We start from the raw sequence: 16,954 nt of genomic DNA, 5'->3' as shown, positions 1-16,954 counted from the left end.
GTTGTCATTACAAACATTTACGTCCTGACTGTTTTTTGCAGGCTACAGTAAGTTACCATGCCTTCCATGGCTGTGCCAGCTGGCAGTGCCTAAACTACGTAAGTATGTTTGTACAAGCTCTAATACGGCTGCTGGGCAGACGCCCCTTGAAAAACAATGGCAATTTATGGAACAACCTTCTAAGGAAGGCAAATATTTCATTTGCTTGAATAATTCATAAATACAATCTTAAAAGGAAACATTTCCATAATCAAACAAACAAGCTGGAAAAGAAAAGGCTGCTATTTAAAATAAAAGTTAATCATTCAATATCATTCTACTTGTGAAACAAATCACAGTTACCCTTCCCATAAGAAGCAAAACTGGTATGAGTAAATTCTGCCTGCTGCATTAATTGACACACAGAGAATATTTACTCAGAAAGATCAAGTAGGTGCTAAAGGAGTACAAGGAAATCACAAATTAAAGAAATGGTTGTATTCTGGAAAGAAAAGGACAACCTATTTGCATGGTTATCTAAATCAGAACTCTTTGCAATTAGCAAAGACAAGAGGTAGCAGAAAGCCAGATGGAACAAGATTTAAGGACTTATATCCCATTCATTTAACTAAACATCAGAAAATCTTCAAGGACATCTATCTATTCAGTCCTAACTTTCTAGAATTTTTGTCCTTTCCTCTTACAAATCCAAGCAGCCAAATGAGAAGATAATTCATGCATTATGTTTCTCTTCTGCTCAGGGTTTCCATTTTTCTTAACTAAAACTTAGCCTTGTGAGGACTTTTTTTCCTGTTAGTTTTGGTCTGAATCATTTTGGAGCCTTCTGCATCCTAGACACCTGCAAACAGCAAGACATCTTGTATATTTTTGCAAGTGTTTCCCTTCGCTGTATTCAAGACAACAGGCTGAATGGGCAGAAATTTCTGCAAGAGTCTGTAAATGCTCACACAGGATTGGCAGAGGTAGCTGTGTGCCTAGTTCATAGACGGCAGCTCCCAGCTTAAGATGAGTAATATCAATAGTTAGAAACTCCTAATAGGCTTACAGCTATTTGCACATAGGTCACTATTGAAAATACTGCTGGTTAACAAATACATTACAGAAATTAAAATAATTTAAAAAACAGAGTCGAAAACATTAAGGAGCTAAATTCAGTGCATAGTTTATTTGCAGCAAACTAGCTAACCACCTCTAACTGTAATTACATCTGATAAATCGAAAACAAAGAAATTAAATTAGGAGCTCCTAGTCCTGTGACAAAGTTCAATAGGGCAGTAAGTTTTAAAATTTGAGCCCAATTGTAATGAATATGCCTATATTTTATTTAAATAAACTATTTTCTCTGTATAAAAGTTGGAAAGGCTTAAGTTTATTAAAACATAAGCCACATACGTTATAGCATGTAAGAAAAGTGGTGTCAAAGAACAAAGTCCAGATGAAATTTTGAATCTGCTGCATAGAAAATAATCCACCCGCACTTAGCTGAGTCAGGAGAAAAAGGAAGCAGACACAGCTACTTATTTCGACTGAGAGTTCTTTGCTTTTCAGCGTGCTCCACAATTTTTTCTTCTACATAAAGTCCCTTTCGCTTTCTTACTGCATTCATGTACTTGCGGGCCTGGTTCTCTGAATCTGCTTTTTCCCCAAAGTGCAAATATTCTTCCTCAGTGGTTGGTACCCAGAATGGGTCACTTGAAATCATCTGTAAAAAAAAAAAAAAAAAGAAGAAAAAAAAGAGTAAAGTAGTACAAAGGTTTATTAGTACATTTCAGATAATCAATCTCTGAAGTAGAGCAATATGAAAGTAGAGCAGATAGAGCTCTCTAGAAAGCCTGCAATTAGCTATTTAAGCCAAAAACAAGAGTTAAGACACACTATGTAGCATTTGCCATAAGAAGCCCACAATAGCTTTTCAAATTCAGTTGCATTTATCTGCATACAAATTTTTTTTAAAGCAAATTTAATTGCCAGTCAGCAAACAATGCCAAATAACGATCAAAAAATTCTCAGTTTTCTAGAAGGAATTAATTATTTAGAATATTATGTCACTATGATTTTATCAGAATTCAGAAGAACTGAAAGTTTCTGCTCACTTCTGTGCCCTATGTTCTTCAATCCCTGTTGAGTTGGACAGATGGTTTAAAAATTGTTTCTGGTCCTAACATATTTAGTAGAGCTGCTCTTGAAGCTTAATATCTCAGGGGCTCTGGTCTAGGAGAGATTTTAGTCCTAACATGATCAGAGAATAACTGGACATGTCTTCATCCCCAGTTCATTCTACATACTCTACACTTATCAGACTATCATAGAGAGTATGCCAAAGATGTAGTTACCTTACAAAGTCTTTAAAACCTTTCCTCATTTCATCTTGGACAGCAAAGTTACAATATTTTTAATTCCCCAAGAAATTCCGAAGAGATACTTACTCTCTACCTTTGGACTACGTAGATTTCACACAAATTCTAGGCTTAATGCTTAACTAGCTAGCCAAAGATAACAATTTATTCCATTACTGTTAGTGACTCCCATTAAGAAGTTTTAGGTTTCCAAGTAAATGTGTTAAGGTACAAAGGAGGACCCCCTTTCAATTCTAAGCTCCTAAGAACCCACCTCAGTTCTACTCATATGTTAAAACTGTTGCAGGCACCAGATATTATTCAAAAGTCAGTAAGAGTGATCATCAAGTCTTAAGCTCATATAACACGTATGTGTAATCAAATCTGGGAAATGCTCTCTCCTGAACTGATGTCTGGGTGACCAACCAAAATCGTATAGGGTTATAGTCCTGAGATTTAACTTTCCTTCCCGTTAATGGACACTTAACCATAAAACAGAGTGAAAAATACTATGGTTAACGAGCATTAAGGAACTCAGTGAAAAATTACAAGATCACCTTCCAAGAATGCTAAACATGAGCATTAGGAAGGGATAAAATTGACCCTATTATGTTACTCAGGTTATGTTGCAAGTTTCAAAAATACTTATTTCACTTAAATGATTGTCGATTTCCTCACAAGATGCAGTTACAGGTACTATCTTTCTACTGAAAAACCCAAACGTAATACTGTATCCATTTCTTAAACAAAATCCTCATGGAAAAAGGAGTGCAGACAAGTATTAGTTACTGTAAGAATTGTGATAGTTATGACAATAATTGAGGCCATCACAATAATAATTTCTGAAATATATAATACTAGCACTAACATTGAACAAAATTCCCCAAACTACCAATTTTAGCTTAGCATTATAAACCTTTTCTGGTGTTACAAACCTTTTATTCTGACAAATACATTTAATTGTCATATGATATTTCAAACCAAGCAAAAGTTCCTGCAGCTTATTTAAGTTACACAAACTAGGAAGAATAGGAATTTTTAAATGACGGCTTAAGATGGACAATTTTCCCCAGAAACATCAACAACTGTAAAATTCTAATTTAATACCTCATGTTAAATAACATCTAACACAACCAAATAAACTACACTTTACGGGGAGTTAGGAAAATGACTATGGCAGAAGATGGCTATTTTCTGTTAGGTAACATCGTAGGTTCAAACCTGCAAAATAGTATGTTAAGCCTCTAAACCAACAAAAATAGTTCTACTTTGTTACAGTTAAGTATATACATCGTCCTGGTAAATTCAGTGAAATATTACTCATGCTGAAAGTGATATCCAGTCTCAATTATTTAGGTGAGAAATGACTATGCATAGGGTTGTCTGGCTGAAAACCAAAAGCAAGCAGAGCTCAGAAATAAACAATATGAAACTCAGCTTTCCAAATGTTTCTACATTTATTTTTAACATAACAGTAAGGACAGTCTAACCATGGAAGAATCTGCCTGAGTCATACCCATTCTGACATCTTGTACAGGGCCTTATAAGCAATGCCTAGAAACTTCAAGGCGATTCCTTGGCAGCTTACATCACTAAAAAACCAGAACGGTCCCCATTCTTGAAGAGCTTGAAAGTTTTACCATTATTTTATGCACCAGAAATAAAGAGAAGATGCAGTGAAGACTACTGGAGTGGTTTTTTTCAGCTTTTGGACAAAAACTGCATGTTGACTTGATGAAGTTGGAGTGATGCTCATACTGAACATCTTGGTGATGGAAGAACACCTGGGACTTCCCCATTCACGCTCTGCCTAAAGAGCTGAACAAACAAAAATTGCAAAGTCCAAGAACACATGAAAAAGAAAAGGTGATTCATGCTCAATGGATCTGCTCCAGACTGTACTGCTGAGGGAGATTATACAGCTACAAACTATGATAACTTAAAAGGCTGTTACTTTCCCCTCTGATTTTTTTTTTTTTACATTAGCAAGAAATCTAACACCCAGAAGTTATAGCCAGAGACAAACAGTGAATCAGGAGTTCTTGAAGAATGAATACAACAGAGCAGTTCAAAAGTATACAAAATTGAACTTACAGATCTAATCTACCTGTAAATATTTAGATACTGTAGTGATGGATGCTTAAGAAAATCCCCAGATTTGACAGACTGGCTCTTTCAATAATTTATGAAAGACTTGTTCTGCTAATGTTAACCGAAGCTTCACACTGGATACTTTTTCCACCGATAATAATTCTTTCTGCTTTAACAGCTGTCTCTAGCTCTCAGGAAAGCCGACATAACAGGAGGCTCAAATGTATGTACTATTAGTATTTCGCAGCCAGTAAAGGTAAACCTGCAAACTTACTGCAGCACAGGGCTACAGAATCCTGCATGAACCTTGTACTGCTACATGACGCAAAGCAGCACTGTAATGAGACATAAATCAGGCTTCAAAAGCCACCTCAGTACCCACAGGAGCTAGCTGTGCTTCTCAACCTAAACAATTCAGGCACTACACACTGCTTCTAGAGCAAGTTATGGTGGCATTTGAAAATCTCTGTTACAGGTTCACACCCATCTGAACGGTGTGGACACATTGCAAAAGATCAGGTTAATTAGAACACGCTATTTGTATTACCACACCATGGTAAGTAATGAGAAAGAGGAAGCCAGATCTAGTGAGTCAGCTGGAACTTGGGGCACCAGCTGTGCCTCTCCCTTAAGAAATCAGCAAATAGACATGTTAATGTAGCCCTAACATAACGACACAGAGGTGTTACTGACACGACGATACAAAAAAAGAAGCTTTCTTCTTTAAAAGTTGGGATTCTGTAAGTGAAGGTGAGGGCACAGACTAGATTGTCCCTCTTCTGTTCACATCATATTAATGAATCAAACACATATAGCAGGTGGCATTCATCATCCCCCATATTCCGTAAGTACAGTGCAGGCAAGCAAAAGGAAAAAAACGTTTCTGTATAATGCTCCCAAAGCACTGTCATCAATTTGCTTACAATAGCAGCTGTCAGAACGGTGGATCTGGGCTTCCTGGAATCGGAGCGGAGAAGCTTTTTAGACCCTGAGCTATTGTTTGTATTCATGGGAACCGCACAGGGATGAGACTGGAATCTGTGGCAGAAAAATTAAGTTTTTGTCTGGATAAAGTCCTAAATGATTAATCAGATTCTAAATGGACCAATCCTTCTGGAATGTGATGTAGCCATTTAACAGAGGGCATTTACTATGGATCCTGGAAGATCCACAGGACCAAAGCAGAAGAGACACCCACAAACATTATTTATTCTCTGTTGCATGTCACTTTAAAATTATTTAGATGTTTCCACATACTATTTTTTCAGTACAAGACTAAAACATACAGCCTAAGATTCATTTTAAACACAGAAACGTGACAGGATCTTAACAGTGTTTTTTCAAAAAGTTACTCTCCTAAACAAAAGCTTTAACCAAAACAGAACTGGAAATTCAAAATATCACAGCTAAAATCTTTAAGTGACTCAGGCAATTCAGTTAACCTTCTATCAAAGGTCTTTAGTCTGCCTTTCTCTCATTCCGCCTGTGTGCCATGTGTGTCGAGGAACCACTAAGCAGGGGTGACAACAAAGTGATCACAGTCAAACTGTTTATACCCCAAGTTTAGCAGACAAAAGGTGTCAAGAGAAACCAGTATTAGGAGAAAGACACTGTAAAACCAAAGACATGATGGTGTTAGCATTATGGTAAAGTATATTTTAAAATACCATCATACTGTGTGTGACTTGACAACTAGGAAATTCAGCGTATCTTTTCTTCAGGACCTTTTCCGGGGACTTGGGAATTTTTCTTTACAACAGCATAAACTAGCCATTGCCTTATGCTTATTTATTTTTCAACACCAGAATAATCTGATGGGGACAACAGCAGCCTTGACTGCAAACAGCCCAGAATGAACACACGATTACACCTCCAAATGCGCACAACAAAGCAACAAGACACGTACTGCTTTTCAGGTAACACAACTGAGTATTTCTACACTACATCTGCAAGGCTCTTTTGAAAACAATTTCTTTTAAAAAGTGAATTATTAATCAAGATTTGTGTAGTGGATCACTGGACTAGCATTTACTCTATTAGAGAACAAATATTTTCTCTAAATGCAGCCATATAAAACGTAATACAACAAATCGAATTAGTGCACAGCAGCTGATACAATTCTTAAGTCTGTTATCACAAATATAATTCTGAAGTGATGCAAAAGTTCCTTAATAGCATTGTTTAACAATATCTTCATTGATCTACTTTACAAAAAGTCTTGCGTCACATAATTCGTTTAAAGTATGACTATGAGGAAATCACTAGAATCCCACTATACTTAACAGAAAAGAAAAAACCCAGTCAAATAGGTGCTGAAGGGTGTGTTCCATAGCTCACTGCAGAACTATGAGCCCACTCTAGGTGTAAATAAAACAGTGTTTATAATGAAGTCAGCTGGGATTAGGTATTTCAAAAGAAGTGAACAGATTACTTCAAATACTGTAAGTGCAAGGGTATTTTTGAGACAAAGAAATATTTCTAAAGCACGATGTTTCATTAAATATTACAACTGTTCAAACCAACACACCCAAACAATGAAGTCTCACAAGACTTGTTTAGTAACAGCATGCAGAAGAGCACAGGCAAAACAGCTGTCATTTTCTTTTATCCTCACAACATACACATTAATTATTCAAACAATAAATGCCTGTATCTTTATCAGAGACATAATCTGAATACTTGTAATAATTAATCCATAAAAACAAATACTATGAGCATACTATGTTAATACTGAAAGACAATACAGTGTGTCCTAAATTGTGCAAATGATTGTGTTAGCTAATCAAACTTTTCAGTAAGATCTGAGTTAGAACAGATCACTTCCAATTCAAGAGGACTTGGAATTTTAAGCCTTAATTTGAGGATGATTTATTATTTGCATTTCAGTGGCACCCAGATGGCTCCAACAGTGATCTGGGTCCCATTGTCTAGTGTATTTGACAAAATGATGGTATGAAACAGTCTCTGCCTAAGGCAGCCTAATTATGCAAAACAAGGTTGAGAGAAGCTTCAAAAGCAAACAGAAGGGATCTGCCTAGTTCACCCAAAAGGTCAGGCAGATCTGGGAACACAGCCATGTTCCTAGTAGCATTTCCCCTACTGGCCCTTACTGCCTGGTGAGGACAGAAAATTTCTTTTGAGCCAAATATCATCAATGCGGAAAATGCTTTAGTTGGACCAAGAACAGAAAGAGCAGTCTTACACTGTCCAGCGAAGATCTGAAGACCAGCAAGCAACTTTATGGCCTCTGTGAACTGATTAATAAGAAATCCCAAGAACCACTAAATTCAGGGTGATTGGGCACTACCCACAGGCAGTCCTTAGCATGCCAGGAAAAACATTATGCCAGAAGCTGTTTCTCAAAAAAAAATTTCAAAATAACTATTATGCACAGTTTCAAAGATGATACAGGCTTCAGTGTACCAAAATCATTTCTACCTTAGAAAATTTGATGCTAGAAAGATACTTCAAGAACATTCACAGTTCATACGGTGTGCATCACTTAGTAATGACATAGACTATGCAACTAAAACGGTACAGCTGATACGCGTGTCTGATGTCTGAAACAAATTACCTCTACCTTTCAGGTAAAATGACAGAACTGTGAGGAGGTTTATCTGAAACATGACCTTGAAAACCTGTTATCTGCTGGGTTTTCACCAATATGCTGGGTAATGCTGTAAAAGTGCTTCTGTGCTGAGCATAACCAAATGGTGCAAGGCCATTTGGATACTGGCAGCATGCCTTCAGAACAGAGACCACCAGGCAGCGTACCTGGTTAAGACAGAGGTCATGTGCACTGGGGTGAGCTCTGAACAGTGCCTCGTACATTTTTGGGATGTGGAGCAAGAACAGGGAGGAGATGACAATCTCATAAGTGGATAGAAGCTAATTCCTCGACTACGCTCCTCCTGTGACCTAAGATCCAGAAAGACCCATTAGCTCTACGTAAAGCCTCCCTTGAGTATCACAGACAGCATAATGTAGAGGTACCCAAGTGACTGGCTAATTCCTGCATTTAACCCAAGCAGCTACAGAGTCAGGAAAGCAGTGCTGGCAGTGTGGCGGCACGACACCGTCTAACACACACCATGCTAGTGCCTGTATGGGCAGGCAGTTTTCCAGGTCACTCCTTACGTGCATTTGAGAGAATATACAGATCCTAGAGTGGTGTTGCAAGACGACATTTAGCAACTTCAAAAGCAATCTCCACATCAACATTGCTTTCCATCAACCCCAGGTAAAACGCCGTGAAGCTAGCATATGACCAGGAGCTGCCATAACCTGTAATGCAGAGCAGGCTGAAAACCATTTCTGAAGTGACTTCTGTACTACAGTGTTGCAATACTTTCGCTCAGCAATATTCACCTGAAGTATAGCTACAAACTTATTACTAATTTTGCCATTCTGCTCTCAAAGCAGTCAGGATCTCAGCCTGCCCTTGAAAGAAACCACAACTTAAAATCTCAAGGAAAGATTCTACAAGTTTGTGTCTTTTCTTGCTTGTTGTTTAACCAACTATGGGGTCTTACTGGTTTTATTCAGTGAAAAACCCTTTCATAACAGGTACCTTATTCCTCTGTAAGCCTTTACGGGACCCAAATGCTTCCTGTTCCGAAAGGAAGAGAATATTGTCTCTGCAGATTCAGCTTCCCCGTTTTGCTGCACCCATTCCATCACAGTGGAAAGCAGCTGTCACCTCCTTTCTTGCTTAGGAGTACTGAGTGACTGTGGGAAGCGCTGAGCACCTGAAACGCTTGCACAAAACATCATGCCAGGGATGAGGATTAAGCGGCAGAGGGTGGGAGGAGAAATATCTGTAATATGCTACAGAATTTTACAGAAGCACCTACACATAAATGTTCTCGAAAGAAACAAGTCACAGCTATTTTGTTAAAACACAAACTTCCATATTGTACCAAATACTTTGTGTACCAGCTTGCCTATTTTATAAATAGCTAATCTCTGTACCATATCCTGAAAGAAAAAAAAAACCCAGCAACTAATTTTCAGCCTCCCATTGTACCAATTGTTTGACTACCTTGTAGTCAGATCATGGCTTCACAGAATGCTGCCACTTTGCATCACTCTAGATCAATTCATGTATCAAACAAATAAACATAATATATCTTCTCAAGATTATTATATATACTTTTATACAGGCATTTAAAAGAAAGCACGAAAACAGACTGCTCTCTTCATAACTAACTTGGAAAAAATCTCCCAATTTTATTTCTCTCTACATACCTTAGAAGTATTTTCTCCCAACAGCTCTTGATCATAAAGACAAGGTTTTGCAAAAACACAATTAAAAAAAAAAAAAAAAGCAAACAAGAGAGACTGAAGTTATAAACACAACAGAAAAGTTCATTTATTTCATATCCATAGCAATCTTGCAACAGCTTCAAAAAATCTCAAAAAGTATCAGATTCGTAACTTGTCGTTTTCTTTCAGAGACAGGAGTTTTCAGGGGATACGGAATAAGTTGCAGTCAAACTTTAGACATTTAACCTCCAGAGATGTATTAGGAGTGTAGATTTCCTACAAAGTAAAACAAGCTTCCAAAAGTTTTTCTTAATTCAGAAATCCCATTTACAATATATAAAGGGGACAGCCAAGGCCTTAAAACGCCCTAAGTCAGATACGAGAAATCCTCTTCCAATAAATATTGTAATAATGAATATTTACACATTTAGTTATAAAATAAACTCATACAAGTTTATTTCGGATCAAGAGCATCATCATTGTTTGTGTCTCAATCAGTGACACCTGAGCTTTAGAGCCTTGACTTCAGTCAGTAGCTACAAACAGGAATTTGGAAATTGGAAAGAAAATTTGAGACGTGTGACTCTGCTGTTGCATTTTTTCCTATTACTTAAGAAACACGTATAGAGAGGGAAAATTAAAGCCACACTACTACCACTTTTATTTACTATTTTAATTAGCTTCAGATGTCCTGGCCAATACAACAAGCTTCTCATATTTGAAAGGCACCAGGTTACTCCTAGAATTAATTTGCGTGCCTAAACTGTCACTGGAACAATGATGTATGTAAAGTTACAGTTCAAACCTAGTATAGATTCACAGATTCTTAGAGTCTCTTTCCTTACCTTAGTCTGCTTCCTGTTTAATGCAGGGCTAACAATCTCATCCAGCAACTTCTATATTAAGCCCTCATCTTCTGAGTTGTAAAATGACTCACAATTTGGAAGGAATGAATTAAAACTTAGAATATAAAACTTCCAGATTCAGAATGTCTCATATTCTTACCACTTATTACATACAGTCCTTCTCTTACCTTTCTCCAGAGCCCTAAAGCACATTCTAGACACTCTTCTACTTAGGAGGGATACTGAAAAATAAATTCACGTTAAAGGTGTTTACAGTTCGCCCATGCCCCCTCCAAGGATAAAAGTGTGTCTAATAGCCAGTCATTATGCAATTTAAAAGATAACAGGAATACTCCGCATTTCACAACTTGACAACTAGTAGATGTCTTTGACAATTTCTGCACTTGCTGCAACTGAATAGAGCCACATGCACTATATTTTACTATAACACAGATTTCCCAAATGGGATTAAAGCTCCATTAATCTAAGCATTGTGCAATCACAAATATCTTCTTGTTCAAAGAAGCTTATGATTAAGATAAAATGGCATGACTGACTGAAAGATGTAACTGCAAAGAACCAAGAGAACAAATGAAACAGACTCAGGCAAAAACATGCACTAATTGAAGGTGTATTCTTAATTCACGATTAAAAAAAATTATCCCAAAATTATATATTTTAAATTAAGAATTCAGAAGAAAGTCTGTACTGAAATCTAAGAAAATACGGCCAAGTACACCCAATACACTTAACATTTGCCTAAAGATATCATAAAGGAAAATACTAACTTTTAAAATTAATTTGTTTAAACCGGCACCACACTGAAAGCTCCCACTAATGATTAGTTGGTGACATCCTCTACAGGCAGGAATAAATTGTGTAAGCATGACAGAAGTAATGAATAAAAAAGGAGTATCTGACAAGATAGACCTCGATACATGTATTTCTCCATCCCCAGGGGCTGGAGCAATCTCAACTATACAAAATACAGTCATTAACTGAAGGAAAAAAAAAATATGGTGATTTCATTTCCACAGAGACCAAAATGGCTCCATTTAAATGTAGGCTCTATCACTGACCTTTCTGTGTTCATAGTCATATTAATGAAATACAAGAATAATAAAAAAATAATTGAAACCTCATTTCTTTAAACATACTTTATGCATGTGATTTCCATGAGATTAAATGTTTAAAAGTTTAAAAATACCAAAAAGTGTCTATTTCACTGTCTTTAAAATGGGGATACCAAAACGTTAGAAGGAATCTGCGTAGAGAAATACATGTCCCAGGGACTCGGCTAATGAGCCAAGCACACTGAGAAAACACCACTAACAGAATTAATTCAGAATATCATGGAAGGGTTCGGGTAGTACGCAATTAAAGCAGCCACCATATACTTGGAAATAAGAAATACTAAACAATACCATGTAGCTACTGCACTTCCTTTCCATTTTTAGCACTAAGGAAAAAATAGTATAAGATCACATAGACAGAGTTCACATCATATTATCTTACACAATGATATATTAAATAATTTGGATTCAAATGAAATGCTGGTATTTATCATGTATACAACATCATAATTCATCAGTAATGTAGCACTGACAACGTCATGCCTAATACCTGATGAAATCCAATAGGTTTTGGGTTTTTTTTACTTTTGGGTTTTGTTTTGTTTTTAGCAGAATACAGAAAGAAAAAGAAACAGAGAAAAGCTCTACACATCACTCATGATCCGGGACACAAAACCATTCTTTCTGGCTTCTCTGTCATACTACCACTAGAGATTCTGAAAATTGTATTTATTTAGCAATTCTGCTGATGATGTGAAAGTAGAATGCACTCCCTCTGCCATTGCTGCAGAGAGCCAGCATCGCTAGTAGCTCAGTAAAAGGCTTATTTTGTCACAAAAATATGTGAGCATGACTTTCAATGTGACAAAAAAAACAACCCTCCCCACCAACAGCTCTGCCAGGTAGAAAGGTGATTGGCTTACACAATCGTTTTTCCTACTACCACTATGTATTAACATACTAGCTGTAACTACAATCTCTCCTGAGGGTCAATTTTAGAAAAAGTCGCCAGTTGTTCAAATCCCCCTCTCCTATGCATATCTAATTATGTGTGAACATTTTCTTTTGTGGAATTCATAACATCTGACAGAGTGAACACATACGCCAAGGTTCGAGGATGGAAGGCAAGATCAGAGAAGCAAGGGGTTTATGTTTTTGCTTAGTGTTAGAGCACAATAGCCACAAATCCTAAAGAAACTGGCACAAAACAATGGTTAGCTGGAATTAACGTCCTTCTGACCTATGTTCCTTTAGGGCACTGATATCAAGAGGCTGTTCAGACAAAAGACAAGTTAAGCCACAAAACCTCACCAGCTGCACTTGAGATGAGAACATCCAAAACTGATAAAACTACTGTACGCAATGCTGCCATCACTCACTGGTTTGAGGCACCTAATCTGTTACTGGCTTACACCTAGGGCCCTATATTCAAAAAGCTGATGCTTTATCTATTTTTTTGTGCATACACCATCTATGGGGGGTTGCCCCCCCCCCCTTTTCATTCAGTGTAGCTCTGTTTTTCCCTTTCACGGTTGTCTGTAAAGTCAGACTTAATAACAAGTCGATTAAATGAATCGGTACTCATATTGACAGAGGACAGATAAGTCCCTGGTCCACTGCATTTTCTAACACCAGCAAGCTACCACTGCCAAGTTAGGCATAATGTACTTTTGCAAGTGCACTGTTTCAAGGATTCTCAAGTTTTTTGATAGCACGACTCAGCTGCTTTGCAGAGATCCTCCTTTTCTGTTAGCATCCACACAAAACTCACAGAATCACAGAATGTTCGGGGTTGGAAGGGACCTCTGTGGGTCACCCACTCCAACCCCCCTGCCGAAGCAGGGTCACCTAGAGCGGGCTGCACAGGACCTTGTCCAGGCAGGTTTTGAATATCTCCAGAGAAGGAGAATCCACAGCCCATCTGGGCAGCCTGTTCCAGGGCTCTGTCACTCTCAGAGTGAAGAAGTTCTTCCTCATGTTCAGACGGAACTTCCTATGCTTCAGTTTGTGCCTGTTGCCCCTTGTCCTGTCACTGGGCACCACTGAAAATAGTCTGGCCCCATCCTCCTGACACCCACCCTTCAGATATTTATAAGCATTTGTAAGATCCGAAATTCCTGAGGCAGTTACAACAATTACTAACAAAGAAATACTGCTAGTGCAGTATTTAACAGCTACAACCTACTAGAACAATTTAGCTACAGGAAATGAGGAAGAATCCACACCACGTGAAAAATCAGCACATACTTTGGACACAAACAGTGGTAAACAGACCATGGCTGGCAACTGCATGGAGTATTGCTGACCTCAAAAATAGTTGTTTGTACTCAGAGACTTGGCATTTGAGGTCACAAAATAAATCAGAAGATGAAACAAAAACAAACAAACAAAACAACTTTCTAATCCATTTACAAAAGTTTCTATGGTCCTAACACCACATAAAGGAACACCTGACTGAGAAAAACAAGAAACAGAAAAATCTAGCCATTAGTTATTTTAAAATTTTAATGGGAAGAGCTTATACCCACTGACTCTTGCCTTTGAACCCATTTTTAGCTCCTTCACTGGAGTCTCCTGAGGACCCCTACCAACACAGGTTTGTCTTGAACAAGGAACTCTGATTTACAGCTTTTTATGTTTCTTCTTGAAGATCTACTATCCACATCACAGGAACAAACTACAGTGTGCTCTCAGCTGATGACACTCCTCCTCAGCTTTCCCACTTGCATATTTCCTTTATACCTTCATTTTCACCTCTTCCTTTATTGACGTGACTATGACCAAAGGGAATGATTTTGAGGACACCTCCACTTACTATCACCACGCTTAATATTGAAAGAATGAAATCTATTCCCTTTGCCTTTAAGAAAGAAAATGTATGTTGACTTGGAATATATCAGGACAAAAAAATACCTAGGTGCGTGCTAACCCCTAAAAGGTTAACTTTCATATGCACTAGATTTGTTGTTACATTTTCTACTAGTATTATGTTGGGGGTTTTTGTGGGGTTTTTTCTTCCATTCCCCAAAAAAGTTTACCAGAGAACTCATTAAAAAAGGCACATAAAATTCAGGAAAACACATTTATGAAGAACCAGTTTCCTTTGTGAAGGACTTACTTTCTATTGAAATAAGAAAGTATACCATCTAAACAAAATATAAATACGTTTCTGAACAGCATATCTATAAAAGCAAATAAGACTAATATAAAGCTACTTTTTTTCTCTCTTCATTTAAAAAAGGAATTAATCAAATGTCTTGACCAAAACTTAACCTTTTCCGCTTATTATTCCAGTCTGCCACATGTACAGGAAATAGATCACCAAAACAGATGGAGTGAATAGATATTTTTACCTCCCAGTGGCTGAACACCAGCTGCGGACTGGCCAGGCCACTAGTTCTCTTCCTGATTTCATCAGCAAAACCAAAGCTTTCTGCTACTGGCAGGACTGCCTTAATAATAAACACATCCGTCCCCTCTTTCATCTCTTCTTGTAACACTCTGCCTTCTCTTTTGGACAAGACAGCATATACACGACCTGCAAAGACATAACTTTGATGAGTTTACCAGTATATTTATATTCTGTGTCATGAAAAGAAATACATAAGTATTATATTTAGGAAACTTCACCATTCAGAATGAAACACAGAACTTCTCTGGCTCAAATTCTTCCCTGTAATTGGATCAATTAAGCAGACCCATTAAATTCAAACAAACAACATATTCTGCCAGTACAATGTGCAGAACCATATGAGTAACATTTAATAAATTATTACTACTGTATGGATCTAGAAAATGCTTGCACTAGGTGCATTTTACACAATCATATGGCTATTTTTTAAATGGCAGTCTGCCAGATTATGTGCCTGACTTGCTTTATTTCTTAAAACCAAATATTTGAGAAACATTATTAAGAAATATCACTGTGTTTCAGGAATCATATCTTAGTCACCTTTAGAACTTTGTTTGGATCACCACATTCATAGATGGTACAGTGACAATGGTACTTGTCCCAGTTACTGCAATGCTATTCTAATCACAAAAAAACTTGTTTATCTGAAATACTACATAATAAATATGCTTAATGTGTTCAATTAGGTTTCTTCCATTAATTCAGCCTTGAGTTAGTCACAGATAATTTTTATTTTTCTTTCCCAAATTAATATTCAATCCATTGAAATACAGTGTATACATCACGAAAGCAGTTGTAAAAATGCCCGTATTTGACTTAACAGCAGGCATTACGTTTGTTTTTTGAAATGTTTTTGCAAACTTATGGGCTAAATATTCTACAGTCAAAAACTAGCAAATACATTCGTGTTGATCAAGATAATAAAAACACAAGAAAACTTACGCACTGAAAAAATGTTTTAGGAATGCCTTCGTTTACAAATGTATTTAGTAAGTATTAGATGTACAAATTAAAAGTATCTTGTAATGAAGAACAAGTTTATATCCGTGTCTAAGAGGTTCAAATATTTTATATGATACTGCACTGAAAAAACATGAATGCGTACCGCTACCCCTTAAACAGCTGGGTAAAACAGACTCTTACTGGAAATAATTAGAAATATACACTACTTCACAATACATGCCACCTATTCCGACTTGACAGAAACATATCATTAAATACTATAGCCATGTATATTGATTTGCATATATACTGTAAGCCTTTTGTGGGATACAAGAGGAAATGTTGGAGTGGGCTTATTTGCCTTTATTTTTTAAATACAGAATCTGGTCCTTGTTCAGCAAATTCAGCACAAGCACACAGCTAGTACAATTAAATCCTCCTGTCAGATGTGGGTAATGAAGCATCAGTTCAGCACCAATCATTTCAGAGTTTACACTTCTCTAATAAAATGTGGGCTGAAGTGTTCTTTCTGCTATCACTGACAATTTTATCTGCTGGTGCCCTTACTAGGACCTCCTCACTGTTCCTCTGACTGAACTTTGCTTTTACTATGTACAATAGTTGTTTTCTTGCTCATGAGAAAATTCTTTAGATTCTATATTTAAAATCACGAAAAGATTAAGGCTTTCTGAAGATAAGCCACTGAGTTTGCCATGCACATATAGCCTTTGTTAACATAACTAAGCAATTTCAAGTCTATGGAAATTTCTGTGATTCCAGAAAATTCTCAGATATGAAAGGGTCATCTCTCAGCACAGTTCCCAGTTCAGTAACTGCTTTAAAATGCAAGCTTAAACATACACATTGCAAAAGAGCATCACATCATGGTCACTGGACATACACTGTATATGTACCACATAATATAAATTAAAGCCATTTGTTAAAGCAAGTAAGTTCAAAACCACCTTAAGGGTTATTAATGTCGTAATT

At 37.1% G+C, this 16,954-nt stretch overlaps 1 protein-coding gene across 3 annotated transcripts in view; it reads right to left on the bottom strand.

The window, feature by feature from the left end:
- Positions 1 to 269: 269 nt before the first annotated feature.
- EFL1 (elongation factor like GTPase 1) overlaps positions 270 to 16,954 on the bottom strand; it is an 82,654-nt gene continuing 65,969 nt past the window's right edge. For all 3 annotated transcript variants that reach the window (XM_075431973.1, XM_075431975.1, XM_075431974.1), the window contains exons 19-20: positions 14,964 to 15,148; positions 270 to 1,702 (exon numbers count right to left, since the gene is read on the bottom strand). In XM_075431973.1, the coding sequence (XP_075288088.1) occupies positions 1,514 to 1,702; positions 14,964 to 15,148 (374 nt within the window). In that variant the 3' untranslated portion in view covers positions 270 to 1,513. The remainder of the gene's footprint in view (positions 1,703 to 14,963; positions 15,149 to 16,954) is intronic.

Source organism: Opisthocomus hoazin, chromosome 10 (genome assembly GCF_030867145.1).
Source record: "Opisthocomus hoazin isolate bOpiHoa1 chromosome 10, bOpiHoa1.hap1, whole genome shotgun sequence".
In the NCBI taxonomy this organism is placed as follows: Eukaryota; Metazoa; Chordata; class Aves; order Opisthocomiformes; family Opisthocomidae; genus Opisthocomus; species Opisthocomus hoazin.
Note: the sequence above shows the minus strand (reverse complement) of the source record. Positions and strands in the feature narration are given on the sequence as shown.